A 15,794-nucleotide genomic window follows, 5' to 3' on the forward strand; every position below is an offset into this window, starting at 1 on the left:
CACTCCCATTTTACTAAATAAAGGTGAGGAATTGGTGACCTGTTGGTCTGATAGAGAGAAAGGGAAGGATTCTCCTTCAGATCCTGGAGGTTTGGAGGGGGGAGCTTTGCTGGAGCAGGTGGGATGGGATGGGAGGTGTGGACACACCACGTCCTGCCAAGTTGTTTCTTGGTGGGAAAGAGGTGAAACTATCCCAGGGCTTGTGTTGGAAGGAGGAAGGTGCTGAGCCAAGGCTCCCACATAATTCCTGTTACTGCAGCAAAGCAAAGCTCCTGGCAGTGGTTGATTTGGTGAGAGGGAGAGTGAGGAACTTTATTATTTCAAGAGGTGTCCTGGTTCTGCCTTTAATCAAAAACTGCTTTTGCCTCCAGGTCCTCTGTGCTGTGCCTGGGATGTGGAATGGCCCCACTGCAGCATCTTCCCAGGGATGGAGGAGCTCCTGGAGCAGCTGCAGCATCTCCCCAAGGAGAGAGGAGCCCCTGGAGCAGCTGCAGCATCTCCCCAAGGAGAGAGGAGCCCCTGGAGCAGCTGCAGCATCTCCCCACGGAGAGAGGAGCTCCTGGAGCAGCTGCAGCATCTCCCCACGGAGAGAGGAGCCCCTGGAGCAGCTGCAGCATCTCCCCAGGGATAGAGGAGCCCCTGGAGCAGCTGCAGCATCTCCCCAGGGATGGAGGAGCTCCTGGAGCAGCTGCAGCATCTCCCCAGGGATGGAGGAGCTCCTGGAGCAGCTGCAGCATCTCCCCAAGGACAGAGGAGCTCCTGGAGCAGCTGCAGCATCTCCCCAGGGATAGAGGAGCCCCTGGAGCAGCAGATCCCTGTGGAAGTGTCACCCTGCCCTCCCAGCCCTCCCCAGGGCCAGTTGTTTGTGTGTGAACAGAGTGAGCTGAGAGCTCTGGCTGTGCTCTGGCACTCTCATCTCCCTGGCTGCTCCCACGAGGTGAGTGAGTCAGCTCTGCTCTGGGGAGAGACAAGAGCTGAGGATTAAATCTTGAGAGGCAGAAAAAAAAAACCAAAAACAGCTCAGGAGCAAAGGCAGAGCAGAATCCCAGCCTCATCCACACCCTGGGCTGTGTTTTTCCCATCAAATGACACTGAACACTGCGCATTTCTCACATGGCTTTAATCAGGAGAAGGATCCAGGTGTACAAAGAGAATCTGGCAGCCAAAAATTCCAGTTTTCAGTGTTGATACTTCCCAGTACAGAGCTGCAATCAAAGCCCAGCCTTTAAAACTTCAGCCAGATCAGGGGCTCTTGTTCAAATTGGCTTTTTTTAGCTTCCACTTTTGGGCTGAAGGCTCGAAGAAGAAGGAAATAGGTGAGATGAGAGCACAGGCTCCAGCAAAGAGGAAGGAGCAGGCGTAGGTCTGGGTGTAGTCATAGAGCCACCCTGCAGGAGAGAGAATTGTTGTTAAAGCTGTGGGATTTTTCTCAGTGAAAAAAATAAAAATCATTTGGGGAGGTGGGTGGGAGGCAGAGGATGTGTGTTCTCATCTAAGAATTCCTCAGATATTTTCCTTAAATTATTTTAACTCATCCTGGGCAGCATTTCCTCTAAGGAAATGACACGTAGGGCATTTTCCCCAAAGCCAGCTTTGATCCTTGCAGTGGACATGATGTTTAATGTGATTGAATTTAATCCCTGAATTTTTTTTTTTTTTTCCCTTCTTTAAATAAGCAGGCCTGAAGTGGCTGCTGGAAGATCCTGTTGGACTGATGGGATGATTTATTTGCATGTTGCTGGTGTTGGCAACATCTGGGCTGCAAACCCCCTGTTCTCCAGCCCTTGTCTAACAGGAGACACCCCAGGCCAGGAGCTGGAAGTGAACTTGACAAAAACAGCTCTGGGAGGACTTAAAAGGAAAAGCTGAATTCCATGGAGCCTCAGGAATCTCTGCAGGACAACAGGTCACCTTTTAAAGTGACCTCCAAGCGTTGGGTTTGGAGGCAAATCCTCTCTGGTCTGGGCAGTGCTTTGAAAGGTGGAGAATTCCTCTCTTTGAATCTAAAATGTGCAAAGTGCTGCACATAAAAATCCCAGTCCAGTCCCAAATGTGGGTGTGGGGCAGCAGCTGAGGCAGATCTGCTGCTGGTGTGAAATAAAATTCTTCTGGAGACACCCATGGGCTCCCCTGATTTACACCAACAGCAGATCCCAGTCTGGGATCCCTAAACCCAGGAAGGGACAGGATACAGTCCCTGAAATCCTGTTCACATGGGAGGTAAAATTTGGAGGGAGGCACCAAACATTTCCCTGCTGTGGATTTCCACAGGAAGGTTTTATAAAACAGGAAAAGCTGCTCATGGCCAGTTTCAGTTTCTGCTGGCTCCCTGCTGTCCCAGGGGCAGAGCCTGTGTTTGCTCCTCAGGGATGGAGAGGAGGATCCAGCCCAGGCTGCTGCTCTGGGGACTCTCCCATGACCCTGAGGATCCTCTGGAGTGTTTCATTCCCAGGGGTGGGATCTGTGTGTGAGTCTCTGGGATTTGGGGAGGAGAAGGGATGTTGACGTAATCACTTGTCAGAGGAACAGGACAGAGTGCTCCAGCTGAGCTCTGATTTATTGCAATTCCTTCTTAAAATATCCTTCAGGATATTTGCTAATTTATTTTTTTAAATAAAATATGTTTTGTTAACATATTTTATTAATATATTTTAATAATACGTTAACAACTAAAATTATTTAAGAGCATTTATTTTGGAAATTTTACATTTCCTGGGGATTTTTTTGGGATTTAGGTGCAGTGGGATTTACCAGCCATCAACTTCCATCACACCCCAACCTTTTCAAGCATCTCCACTCTCTGTGCCCCTCATTCTTTTCTTTCCTTTAGCTGCAGAAATCTGAACTGGGAGCTCGTGGTGTGCAAACCCCAGCACAGCAGCAGTTTTGTGAGGAATGCTGGTAAATCCCAGGTAAATCACCAATGTGAGCCAAACAAAACCTTCCCAGCACTGCTGGTGCTCCCAGCTGGGCCAGGCTGTTTAAATGGTGCTGTTTAAATCTGGAATCAGGAGTTTTATTTATCCCTGAGGAGCAGAATTCAGTGGGAAAGTGAAGATAAAATTGAGAAAACCTCTGAACAGATGTGCCAGCAGAGCTTTTGGGTGACTCCAATCCTCTCCCCTTTCACCACCCAAATCTCTTGGGAGTGTGGAGTTCATGCTCTGGGGCTGGAATCTCTTCTGGAATTTGCCTTAAATGCTTTGGTTCAGCTCTTTTTGCACTTTGAGTCAGTGATTTCTACTGCTCATGGAAATAAACTGTGCCTCATCTTGCTCATGGTTGCCAAAATAATGTTTATTCTGCTTTGGGTTGGGGTTTTTTTCAGCTTGGCAGCATCCAGAGGTGCCAGAGGATGGGGAGATCTGAAAGAGACTCCAAACCTTCCCTTTGGGTCCTGCCCCTGGATTTCAGAGCTTTGCAGGTAAGTCACCTTTTCCTTGCATTAATTGGTCTAATATGCAAATCAGACAGTTCTCATTATCCATCATCATTATTTCCATTTGGGTTTGATAAAATTGTGATTCTAAACTCAGGGTTTTTGGGGAGGTGAAAGCACCAAATCCCAGGGGTGTCCCAGAGCATTTAAATCCTGCGTTCTGCAAGGAGCAGATGATGGTTTTGGACACTTCATCAAGAGTTTCTGCTCTCACTCAGTTTTCACACTTAAAACAGCACTGGGAGAGAAAATTAAAGAATTTATCTTGGATCCTGAGCTCTGGATTGTTTCCATCCTGCTCTGCCTGTGAGGAGATGGATCAGGAAGTGTTCTGCTCCTTGGCTTCATTTGGCCTTTATTTCTCCCACCTGCATTAAGGCTGATTTCTTTGGGAAAGCTCTTTGCAGGAAACCTGCCTTGAGCCTCACAAACCCTCTGCAGAAAGGGAAAAGCCTCCCCATTAGTGCAAATATATTGCAGGTGGCTGGAAATTGAAACTGCAGCGTGAGAGTGGATAAGCCAAGGTGTTTTAACTCCTGCTGTGTGTTCCTGTGCCAGGGGATTCAGTGGGATTGAGGGATGGCTTTGTGCTGGAGGTTCAGCAGCAGGGATCTGCAATCCAGGCTCTGCATCACCCTGACAGTGAAATGTTGTCAATGAAATGTTTTGGCTCCTTGAAATTGCCTCCACAGACAGAGAGAGCAGAGCCAGCCCAGGGATATTGATTAAGGATATAATTTTTTTTTTCCCTGTGCTGGTGGAACAGCATTTGCTGAAACTTTGCACGGAGATGGAATTTACAGAATCTTTGGCAGCTTTGAGCCTCTGCAGGCTGGGGGCAGCTCATTTGGAGGGCAGGGAACAAAAAAATGATTTTTTTGGATTGGAAAGGACCCTAAAGCTCCTCCCATGGGCAGGGACACCTTCCACTGTCCCAGGTTGCTCCAAGCCCCATCCAGCCTGGCCTTGGACACTCCCAGGGCTCCAGGGGCAGCCACAGCTGCTCTGGGCACCCTGTGCCAGCCCTTCCCTTCCCTCACAATTCCTTCCCAATCTCCCATCTAACCCTGTTCTCTGGCAGTGGGATCCATTCCCTGTGTCCTGTCCCTCCATCCCTTGTCCCCAGTCCCTCTCCAGCTCTCCTGGAGCCCCTTTGGGCACTGGAAGGGGCTCTGAATCCTTCCCCTCTCCAGGTGAGCACCCCCAGCTCTCCCAGCCTGGCTCCAGCCCTTGGAGCATCTCTGTGGCCTCCTGGACTCTCCAGGTCCTCCTGATGTTGTTCCCCAGGGCTGGAGCTGCAGGTGGGGTCTCACCTGGGCAGGGCAGAGGGGCAGAATCCCCCCCTGGGGGCTCAGCCCAGGAACATTTTTGTCCTGGCCAAGATTTTGGAGGAGAGCAAGCCCCCTGCTCCTCAGCAGAGGCTGGACACTCATTTCTAAGCACTTAAAATCTCCCAAATCCTCACAGCTGCCTTGATTTCCTGGCAGAGGGAGAAGAGCAAAGGCTTTTCACTCTCCTTATCTCCAGGCCCAGAGCTCTGGTGGCTGAGCTGTGTAATCTCTGACAAAACAAGAGATTCCTGAGCCTTGTCCCCACGTTCCAGTGCCTCTGCCTGGTGGGAATGTTGCTGAGCCTGTCCTTGTTTTCCCTTCCTCTCCTTGCTTCCCCCTCCAGTCCAAGTTCAGTGTTATTTTAACACTGTTGGGAGTAAAATCCATGGTAATGTGGTGGTTCTCCTGCTGTGGTCAGGGCTAAGCTGTGCATTGCATTTTCCAGATATTCCAGGCAGGATTTGCTGAATATTCCAGGCAGCATTTCCCAAGCTGCTGGTTGGATTTTGCAAAGTCCCAAGCAAAACGTTGCCTGTCTATAAAAATACAATTCTGAAATAGGATTTATTTTTTTTTTCCTCTCCCTTTGAACAGAAAACCCATCCTGGGATGAATCCCTGTAAGGAGAGTGGACCAGCAGTGTGTTTTCTCCCTGGATTTCTGGGGTGGGTGTGTGTTTTCTGTACCATCACTGACCTGCTAAAGGGGGTCCTGCCATGGCTGCCATCCCTGCAAAGAAGGCAGCAAAGCCCAGGTAACTGTGGAGCTTTTCCACTCCCACCAGATCCACCTGTTTGGAAACCAAAAAGAATAATTAGTGATTTCATAGGAATGAAATATTGCACAGGAGATTAATTGATTATTTTTTTCTTTTTTAAGCACAAGAGATGATTTGATTTTTTTTTTTCTGGGGAATTTCCTCTTCAGCTGCAGCTTTGGAAGGACTTTGCCCCTGCAGGTCTGATCCAGCCTGGGATTTGTTTGCCTCCTTTAGGCAGCTGTGGAAATTGCTGGGATGGGAGACGCTTTTCTGCCTTCCAGCTGGCCAGACTTTTGAGGAAGGAGTTTTAAACTCTGAATTCCTTCCAGAAAGAAATGCCAAATTATAATGGTGCCTCTCCCTGCCTGGATCAGAGAATCCTGGAATGCTTTGGGTTGGGAGGGACCTCAAAGCCCAGGGACCTTTCCACTGTCCCAGGTTGCTCCAAGCCTCAATATCCACCCTGGCCTTGGACACTTCAGGGATCCAGGGGCAGCCACAGCTTTTCTGGGCACTCTTTACCAGGACCTCACCACCTTCAGAGGGAATAATTCCTTCCCAATATCCCATTCCCTTCCATGGGAAGCCATTCCCTGTGTCCTGCCCCTCCATCCCTTGTCCCAAATCTTTTTCCAGCTCTCCTGAATCCCCTTTAATCCCTGGAAGGAACTCTTGAGCTCTCCCTGGAGCCTTTTCCTTTCCAAGCTGAGCATTCCCATCTCTCCCATCCCTGGAACAACACCTCTGTACCCTCCAGCAGGATCCTGCTGCATCTCTCTGCTTGTTCCAGGTGATTTTTGGGCTCAGAGCATCACCCAGAGCCCCAGACTCACCAGCACGGGCAGCACCAGGGCCATGAATCCCCCACAGAAGACGGCAAAGGCCACGGTGTAGGCGAGGAGCAGAGGGAAGGAGGTGGCCAGCGGCCCCAGCAGGTTGGTGGCCCCGGTGAGGAGCAGGTAGGTGACGTGGAAATGGTATTTCTTGGTCCAGTTGTGGTCGGCCAGCCAGCCCGAGAGCAGCTGGCTCAGCATCTCCGTGATCCCTGGGGGACAGGAGAGCTCAGGGGAGACGTGGCTTGGGGTAAGATTGAAATTTCTGTTGTTTATAGATATTTTTATATATTATATATATATATAATATTATATATTTATATATATATTCGGTTCATATAAATATATTGGATATTCTAAATCTAGCTGTATTTTATATGATTATTTATATTATTATTCTGTTGTTTCTATATATTTTTATATATTATTGGTTCATAGAAATATATTGGATATTGTAAATCTAGCCGTATTTTATAGTATTTTATATGGTTATTTATATTATTTGTAGTATAGGTATTATGTTGATATTTACCGTGTTTTGTATTGTTTATATTGTTTTATATTGTTTCTATTACAGTTAATATTCTATTCTATTCTATTCTATTCTATTCTATTGATATAACATAATATAATATAATACAATATTTTATTCTATATTATATCATATCATATTATATTATATCATACTATATTATATAAATTATATTATGTTACTTATTATAGTAAATTTTATATTATCTATATTGATTAAAATAATTAACTGTATTTCATAGTTAAATTATATTTACCTTCATATTACTATATTTGTTATTTAGTACTTGCAAATTTTTAATATTTTTATTTTTTTACTATATATTATATGATTTTACATATTATATATTCTAATATAGATATTAGAAAATATCTATATTAGAATATATTATTTTAATGTGTTATTTAATATAATCAAGTTAAATGTTAAATCAAATACTATTTAATATATTAAAATATTAAATCTTTTATAGTATTTTATATTTATATTATTATCATACATTGATCGTGTTACACATTATTTATATTAATTTATATATTTATATTATAATTAATTTATTCTTATATTTATTTCGTAATGTTAATTATTTGTATCCTTTTATATTATAAACATTATTTTTATAGATGTTTATTTTTATATTTTAAAATTATTATATTTATTATTTATTAGTGATTTTTATAATATTACTTATTTCTATAATTCAATTTTATTTCTGTTACTGGCTGTGTCACATCCCAATTTCCCTGTTCATTGTGAGGACGTGACCACAAAGGGCTAAAATGCCAAAATTTCCAGGTATTTTTTCCCTTTTCCCTTGTGCTGCTTTTCCCAAGGGCACTAAAATGCTCTGGAAAAAAAAATTCCTGTCAGACCCCTCTAAATGCCCTAAATCAGGAACTTGCTACAGAGAAAAAGCTGAATATTAAGAAGAAAAATGTGCCCACAATTTTAATTTTTCTAAAAATCCAAAGAGCACAGAAACTCAGGCCTGACTCTCAGTCATTTGGGTTTTCAGAGTTTTGTTTTTTACATTTTTTGATACATTTTTATGAAGCAAAGATCCAGGAGCTCCTGTCCCACTGACCCCTGTGTCCCTCCCACTCCTAATTCCAAATATCCCATTAATTCCTGACCTCTCCTCACCCCCCACTGCTGAACATTACCCAGCCCTGCAGAAATAAAATCTATTTTTATACAATAAAACATTTGCTGCTGATTTGAGGCTGGAGCCACTTTCTTTACCCCAGCAAGGCTTTAATGTTAATTAATCCTGGCTCATAACCAGGGTTTGGTTTTTGGGGATTGTGCTTTGTTTTTTTTTTCCCCAATATTGAATTTCTCCCTCCTGGGTCAAAAACTGGAGGGTTTTGGATTTTTGGGGTGGGTTGTGGGTTTAAGCACAGCAGGGGAAAAGCTCCAGAAGGACACACAGAGCACCTTGTAAGTGGAAATTTGGGGAGCAGGGGAAATTTGGGAACAGGGGAAATTTGGGAGCAGGAAAAATTTTTAAGGGGAAATTTGGGATCAGGGGAAATTTATAAGGGGAAATTTGGGGAGCAGGGGAAAATTTTAAAGGGGAAATTTGGGGAGCAGGGGGAATTTGTAAGGGGAGATTTGGGAGCAGGGGAAATTTGTAAGGGGAAATTTGGGGAGCAGGGGAAATTTGGGGAGCAGGGGAAATTTTTAAGTGGAAATTTGGGGAGCAGGGGAAATTTGTAAGGGGAGATTTGGGAGCAGGAGAAATTTGTAAGGGGAAATTTTGGGAGCAGGGGAAATTTGTAAAGGGAAATTTGGGAGGAGGGGAAATTTTTAAGTGGAGATTTGGGGAGCAAGGGAAATTTGTAAGGGGAAATTTGGGAGCAGGGAAAATTTGTAAGGGGAAATTTGGGGAGCAGAGGAAATTTATAAGGGGAAATTTGGGGAGCAGGAGAAATTTGGGGAGCAGAGGAAATTTATAAGGGGAAATTTGGGGAGCAGGAGAAATTTGGGAGCAGGAGAAATTTGTAAGGGGAAATTTGGGGAGCAGGGGAAAAATTTAAGTGGAAATTTGGGGAGCAGGGAAAAATTGTAAAGGGAAATTTGGGGAGCAGGGGCAATTTTTAAGAGGAAATTTGGGATCAAGATCATCCCATGTGTGGGATCACCCAGATCCCACTGGGGGGAACCACCCAGAGCCTCACTGGAGCTACAAGAAGCGACTCTTTATCTACAAAAAGATGTAAAAGCTGAACCTCTACCAGGAGTATCCATCCCAGGACCATTTTTTTGGCCAAATTGGTGTTTTTTTCCTGTGAGCTGTGGGTGTGAGGGATTTTTTTTTTTTACCTACCAGCCACGGCGATGAGGTGGGAGCCATCCCTGCCGCTCATGCCCAGAGTCCGAGCTCTGGCCACCAGGTGGAAATAGGGCACGAAATAGGCCAAGTGGCTGAACAGGAAAGACCAGGTGAAAACGAAGAAAACTGGATCCTTCAGCGGGGAGAAATCCAGGAGAGGCTGAGCAGGTTCTTTTTGAGAGGTTGAAAGGAGTTTGTGGCTTCTTTGGGCGTCGGGGGGTGTTTTTGAGGAGGAGCTCTCCAAGGTGGGCTTGTCAAGCTTTCCCAAGGTGTTTGTTGGGTCAGAGACATCCCTGCCATGGGACATCACCAGTCTCTCTGTGCTGGGAGCCTCCTGTGCAGGGTGAAGTTGTAATTCCCTGTGAGTGTTTCCATCTAAGCATCCACCAGGAGATTCTGGATCTTTTTTTGCCACTGGAGATCCCTCGTGTTGATTTTTGGCAGATTCCCGAGGCTGTTGGGTCCTGACAGGCCACAGCAACATGCTGGAAGGCACCAGGTTCAACATGATGCCTCCAAAAATCAGGAGAGTACCTGAGGGAAGGCAAGAAAAGGAGTTTTGTTCTTGGATTGGGAAGGGAGGAGCAGCAGGAAATGGCCTTTGTAGAACAGTTTTCACTGACCAAAGCTCTGCCATGAGAAGGGAGTTTGCCTTCTCCTTATGGAGGAGGTAACAAAACAGGGATTTTTTTATTTCTGTTTTTCTAGCTGGGAGTTCATTTTGCTGTGATGCACAGAACAAATCCACAGCTACATCTGGAATCTGGGAGCTTGTTTTGTTTTCCTTATTTAAAGTCACAATGGACTTTAAAGATGGTCTTAAAACACTACAGTAAAAGTAGTAATTTTTTGGGTTTGATTTCCAAGGTCTGTGCTTTAACTCTGACTTTAATGAGTGATTAATTATTAACAAGATGTCCCCAAACTCTCCTAGAAGAGGCAGAGTTATTCCTCACTGTGTCGAATTTATAAAAAGACCCTCTTACCCTGCCCAGACCTCCCCAAACACCCTCTGAGAAACCCACAAACTTGAAAGAATGGGATATTCCTCACCCTGCCAGGCGTAGAGCTCGATGAGGAGCTGGGTGAAGGGAGCCATGAGGAAGGTGAGCCCCATCCCAGAACGGGCCAGGGCGTTGGAAAACGCCAGACGTGCCCGGCAGCGCTTGGCCGTCATCACTGCTGCAGCCTGGTACAGGCAGGCAAAGCCCAGCCCTGGAGGGGGGAAATGAGAATTCAGGGCCTAAAAATGGCTCCTGTGTCCCTTTATTCCTTATTCCTGTCTCTCTATCCCAAGCTGGCAGTTCCCTGGCTCTGCAGTGTTCAGCTGGAAGGGGATTTTTGCTGTCACAGTTTCGGTGTCTGGAGGATTGGTGGGTCCCTTCTTTTGTAATAAATTTTAAAAGGCCAGGAGCCGTGTACCCAGTCCTGAGGAAGGGGGGAAAATGAGAATTCTGGGCCCAAAAAGAGATTCCTGTGTCAGGATTCCGTGTCCCTCTATCCCAAGCTGGTAGTTCCCTGGCTCTGCAGTGTTTGGGGCTGAAAGAAGGAATTTTTGCTGTCTGGGGTTTGGTGTTTGGGGGGGATTGGAGGCTCTGCTCTTTTATAAGAGATTTTAAAAGGCCAGGATTCATGTAGGTGCAGGGGAAAAATCAGTGTTAGTTGGGACTGGAATGTTGAAACTGGTGTTTTGTTGTGAGCATGAAGCTTGGGGAGTTCACACTGTCTCAGACAGGAGCTGGGGGTGCTCTGGCACTGAAGGGTCACAGGATCACAGAACATCCTGAGGTGGAAAGGACCCACAAGGATCATCATCAACTCCTGGCCTTGCACAGACACCCCCAACAATCCCACCCCGTCCCTGAGAGCTTTATCCAAACACTCCTGGAGCTCTGGCAGCCCTGGGAAGGAAAGAAACCTTTCCCTGATCTCCAGGCTGACACAGCTCCAGCCCTTCCCTGGCTCCTCCAGCTGAACCAACCCTCCAGCCCCTTCCCCAGGTTGAAATGAGCTGATGTGATCATGTCTCACCTGGGAGGAATCCCATGGAGAAGCAGAGGAAGGGGACACTGGTGGCCTGAGTGCTGAGCAGGCAGCCCCCGGCCACCAGCCCTGCCCCGAGCAGGGAGGTCGGGCGCTCCCCCAGGCGCCGGCACACCACGGCCACCGCCGGGGCTGCGGGGAAAAGGGACACAGCTCAGCCTGGGGGGTAAAAAGTGCTCTGCCAGGGCTTGGGGACCTCGGGGGGATCATTGGGAAAGGCTCTGTGTGCCCAAAGGGCTTCAGCATCATCCCCATCACCAGGTTTGGGAGGCAGGGGGTGAAGCAGGGTTGGGGTGGGTTATTGCTAATAATGTTAATAGTGTTAATAATGTTAATAATATTAATTAATGAACATTATTATTAATGTTCAGGGGAGAGGCTTTGCCTGTGCCCTGGGAGCTCAGGGAATGGGGCAGGGAAGGAGGCAAACCCCAAACTTGGAGCTCTCCTGAGCCTCCTTCCTCAATCACACCATGTCCAGAGACTCCAAATTATTGCACAGCTGGACAAGAGTGTTGTTTGCTCTGGGTCTGTCCAATGAACTCACAGTGAAGTTCAGGGGATCCCAGAATGGGCTGGAAAAGACCTTAAAGCTCATCCAGTCCCACCCCTGCCATGGCAGGGACACCTTCCACTATCCCAGGGTGCTCCAAGCCCCATCCAGCACTTCAAGGAGTCCACTACTTCTCTGGGCACCCTGTGCCAGGACCTCATCACCCTCACAGGGAAGGATTTTCTTCCCAATTTCCAATTTTTTTCCCACTATCTCTGTGTTTAGAGCACATCCCTGCTCAGACACATCCATGGGACCCATGTCCAGTTTGGAGCAGTCTGGGATGGGGAATTGGATCCATAAAACACCCAGGACAGAGGGAGCTCAGGCTCCCAGCCCTGGGGACACCAACTCACCTCCAAGGAAGCGCAGGGAGGACATGATGGAGCCAATCCAGCTGACCTGCTCAGAAGATCCCCCCATCTCCTCTCGGAACACCACAAAGAAAATCCCAAAGGTCTTGAGCATCCCCATCACCAGCACGTTGACCTGGATTGGGAGGGGGTGGAGGGTGAGGTGCCACAGGGGATCAGGAGGGAGGAAAAACTTTTCCTTCTGCTTCTTCTGTGGTGATGTGGGAGAAACAACCTGGGGCACTTGGACTGGTGGTGCTGGGGATGGTCAGCAGGGTGGGCTGGCCTGGCCATGCTGCAGTTTGATCCCAGCAGACCCTCAGGAAACCCTCTGCAAAGTGACTTCCCAAAGGAAAGGAAAAAAGTAACTCTAGAGCTCAACTCTCCTAGGACACCTTTACCTTTTTAAATTAAATTACTGCACTAATTGTCTCTATGGATCAGTTTGGAGCTCACTGGGAGCTGATGAGGGCATGGATGTTATCTGGGGCAGTTTCCCAGGATTTCTCTGCCACAGGGGGCAAAGGACAGACACTTTGTGTCCTTAATTTTAACTCCAGTTGTCTCCCTGGTGGTTAATGATTGGCACTGAGTTATTTAGGGGGCATCTGAAGTGAGGAAAGCTCTCCCAGCTTGGGGGATGGTGCCTTTACAGCTGGACTCAGTGGCCTTAAAGGTCTTTTCCAGGCTTCACAATTCCTTAATTCATCACTGGTGGGCACAGAGAATTTGTGGCTTTAGGTGGTGTTGAGGTGCCTGGTGCTCCCAGAGGGTACCTGAGAGTTTGGTGCTCCCAGTCAGCCCCTGGCTCCCACCTCAGGGCCCTTGGCCAAGGGGTTTGGGGTTTGACACCCCCGTGGTGACGTGTTTGAGCAGGGAAAAGGCATCCTGGTGAGGGAACCCTCTTGTCCATGGCTGAGACTGGGACATTGCACAGGGATCAGCCTGGGACTGTGCCCTGGGGTGGATGGTTGGGATCAGCCTGTCCCACCCTGATTGAGCCTGGAGACTTTGGGGTGGTTTGGATCAGCTTATCCTAACCCTGAGTGGGCCTGGACACTTTAGGGTGTTTGGGATCAGCCTGTCCCACCCTGATTGAGGTGCAGACTCCCCCGTGCCCAGCCCCGGGCAGGTCTGGTCCATGCCCTGCTCACCAGGAAGAAGTGGAACACCACTCCCCACGCCCACCCTGCGGCTCCTTGGCTCTTCCCGGCTGTGGGAGCCTCCAGCTCTTCATCCTGGGGCCTCTCCCCTGCTGGTGAGAACATCAGGACACATTAAACACCTCCCATGCTCCTGTTCCATTCACAAACAGTTCCTGTGCTGCCCTGGAGCCCCGTGGAGCTGCTGGGACAGACACCCCACCCTGCACTCACTTGGGTGATGCTCCCACCGACCTTCCTGACAATCCCCATTATCCCTGTCTGCAAATAGTTTAATATCACAGAATCACAGGATGTGCAGGTTGGAAGAGACCTTCAAGATCATCGAGTCAAACCCAGCCCTGACACCTCAACTGGGTCATGGCATCGAGTGCCACATCCAGTTTCCTTTTAAACACTTCCAGGGATGGTGACTCCACCACCTCCCTGAGCAGACCATTCCAATTCTTCTTCATTCCCACCAAATTGCTGCAACCACTTGAGTTTTAAGGGTGAGCAAGTGCCTTTAGCAGTTTGGAACCCAGAGGTCACTGAATGGACCTTCCTACTCCCTTCTCTGCTTCTGTCCCTTCCATCCTCTCCCCCAGCCCTGGCAGAGGCAGGATTGTTGGCAGAGGAAAGGACACACAATCACAGAATTGTGTGTGGTGCTTTATTTCAGAGCTCTGGAAGCCGGGGGATCTTGGAGGACCCAAATCTCGGCTTGTCCAACATGCTAAATTACAATTTTATACCCTTTCTTGTTACATAAGGATTTGTGTTAATCATTAAACCCCATTGCTCCATTGATTCCATCCCGAGGAACAATAGTCTGTGTGATTCTTGCTCAAGATTCTAGTTGGAGAAAATAATCACATTTAATTACCAAACTGATATTACAACTGACAATTCCAGCATGTGTCATACTAATGATTATATCAGTACAGATCCTCCTGCCCTAAATTTATTCTTTTTAGAGCCTGTGTGTTCTACCAGGGTTCCCTTTTCTCTCCCCCCACCACCTGGGCAAAGTTATATTTTATTTAGTTAAAACAATAGCATGGAATAACTATGGGGATTCACCAGAGTAAGACAGACTTAATCAGCATATCTAGTCTGGTGACTGGGATGCTTTGGAAAGAAAAAACAGAACTTTAAGCTCATGAGAAGATGAGATTAGAAATTTGCTTAAGAGAAGAAGATTTAATCAACTTCTTACATGGATATTTTAAAAAATGCATGAGTTGTTTGTATGATCTTTTAACCTAAATGTTGTAGTAGAAATTATTAACCTTACTGAAATGGTGTATAAGTTCTTGAAAAACCTGAGTAAAATCGGATTCTGATCATGGTCAGTCTCCCCGTCTCTTCTTCAAATAATAAATAACATCCTGGTTAGAGTGGAGCCGTTCCCCTGTTTTGGGGGATTTCAGAAATCAATTTAACCCTGTGCTATCAGCATCCTGCCCTGGACTTTACATCCCCCAGGGATGAGGATCCTGGGAAGTTTTCCTTACCGCCTTGCTGCTGCTGCTGCATGCTGGAAAATCCTCCCCAGGACAATCTACAGCGAAGAGGAATCTCTTCAGAGTCTTTTCATTTGGTGCAGAGATTAAATCCCTCCTTTTTGCACCCCAGAATCTTCATTCCCGCCCGGGCAGGGCGGTGGTGCCTGTCCTGGGCAGGACATGGAGCCTGGAGGGGCTGGGGGGGCCAGCCCATCTCATCCTCCTCCTTTTCCTCCTCCCTGGAGGCAGAACTTGGCTTGGGAGGCCCCGAGAACCGAGAGTCCCTCCCCTTCTCCAGCTGGGAACAGGAAACTCGGGGAGTTTGGAGCAGAATTCCTGTTGGGAGGAGGAATCTGCCAAGGAAAAGCTCCGGATGCTGCCAGGGCAGAGCCCGGGGCGGCACCGCTGGACTGGAGCCCAGCCTGGGGCTGCACAGGAGCAGAGCCCTGGCCCTGCCTGTTCTGCACGGCAAACTCATCACTGAGGAGGGACAGGCTGGGAAAATCGGTGTTTTCCAGGCGGACAGAGCGGCTGGGCTGCAGCCCCGGGGCTGGAGCGGGATTGGCGTTGGCTCCTGGCTGTAAATCTGCTCAAAATCCGGGGTAAACACAGCCCTGCTGCTGCTCCCTGTCCTGCTGCTCCCTGCCCTGCTCTGGGCTGATCTCTCATTCCAGTCATTCCTGAGCCCAGAGAAAACCGGGATCCGTGGGGACAGTGATGCTCTCTGCTCTCCCTTGGCAAAAAATTCAAAAGCTGCATCATTCTGGTGGAGCCCAGGCTCTGTGGCAACCACAAATTAAATCCCAAAGGTCTTGAGCATCCCCATCACCAGCACGTTGACCTGGATTGGGAGGGGGTGGAGGTTGAGGTGCCACAGGGGATCAGGAGGGAGGAAAAGCTTTTCCTTCTGCTTCTTTCGTGGTGATGTGGGAGAAACAACCTGGGACACTTGGACTGGTGGTGTT

At 47.7% G+C, this 15,794-nt stretch overlaps 1 protein-coding gene across 3 annotated transcripts; it reads right to left on the reverse strand.

Annotated features, from left to right (window-relative positions):
* Positions 1 to 1,103: 1,103 nt before the first annotated feature.
* On the reverse strand, positions 1,104 to 15,217 carry SLC16A4 (solute carrier family 16 member 4). Of its 3 annotated transcripts, none has more exons than XM_083878698.1 (9): positions 14,839 to 15,215; positions 13,334 to 13,434; positions 12,183 to 12,315; positions 11,262 to 11,405; positions 10,284 to 10,445; positions 9,225 to 9,764; positions 6,364 to 6,575; positions 5,467 to 5,560; positions 1,104 to 1,388 (listed from the first exon to the last, which is right to left on the reverse strand). In XM_083878698.1, exons 1-9 carry the CDS (start codon positions 14,858 to 14,860, stop codon positions 1,243 to 1,245), a joined length of 1,554 nt encoding a protein of 517 aa, XP_083734824.1. In that variant the 5' UTR covers positions 14,861 to 15,215; the 3' UTR covers positions 1,104 to 1,242. The 3 variants fall into 3 exon arrangements, with proteins under 3 accessions (XP_083734824.1, XP_083734825.1, XP_083734826.1); XM_083878699.1 differs by having other exon boundaries at positions 13,334 to 13,431; positions 14,839 to 15,214; XM_083878700.1 differs by lacking the exon at positions 11,262 to 11,405 and having other exon boundaries at positions 14,839 to 15,217.
* Positions 15,218 to 15,794: the final 577 nt, after the last annotated feature.

The sequence above is a fragment of the Zosterops lateralis genome, assembly GCF_965231275.1.
Source record: "Zosterops lateralis genome assembly, chromosome: 26".
In the NCBI taxonomy this organism is placed as follows: Eukaryota; Metazoa; Chordata; class Aves; order Passeriformes; family Zosteropidae; genus Zosterops; species Zosterops lateralis.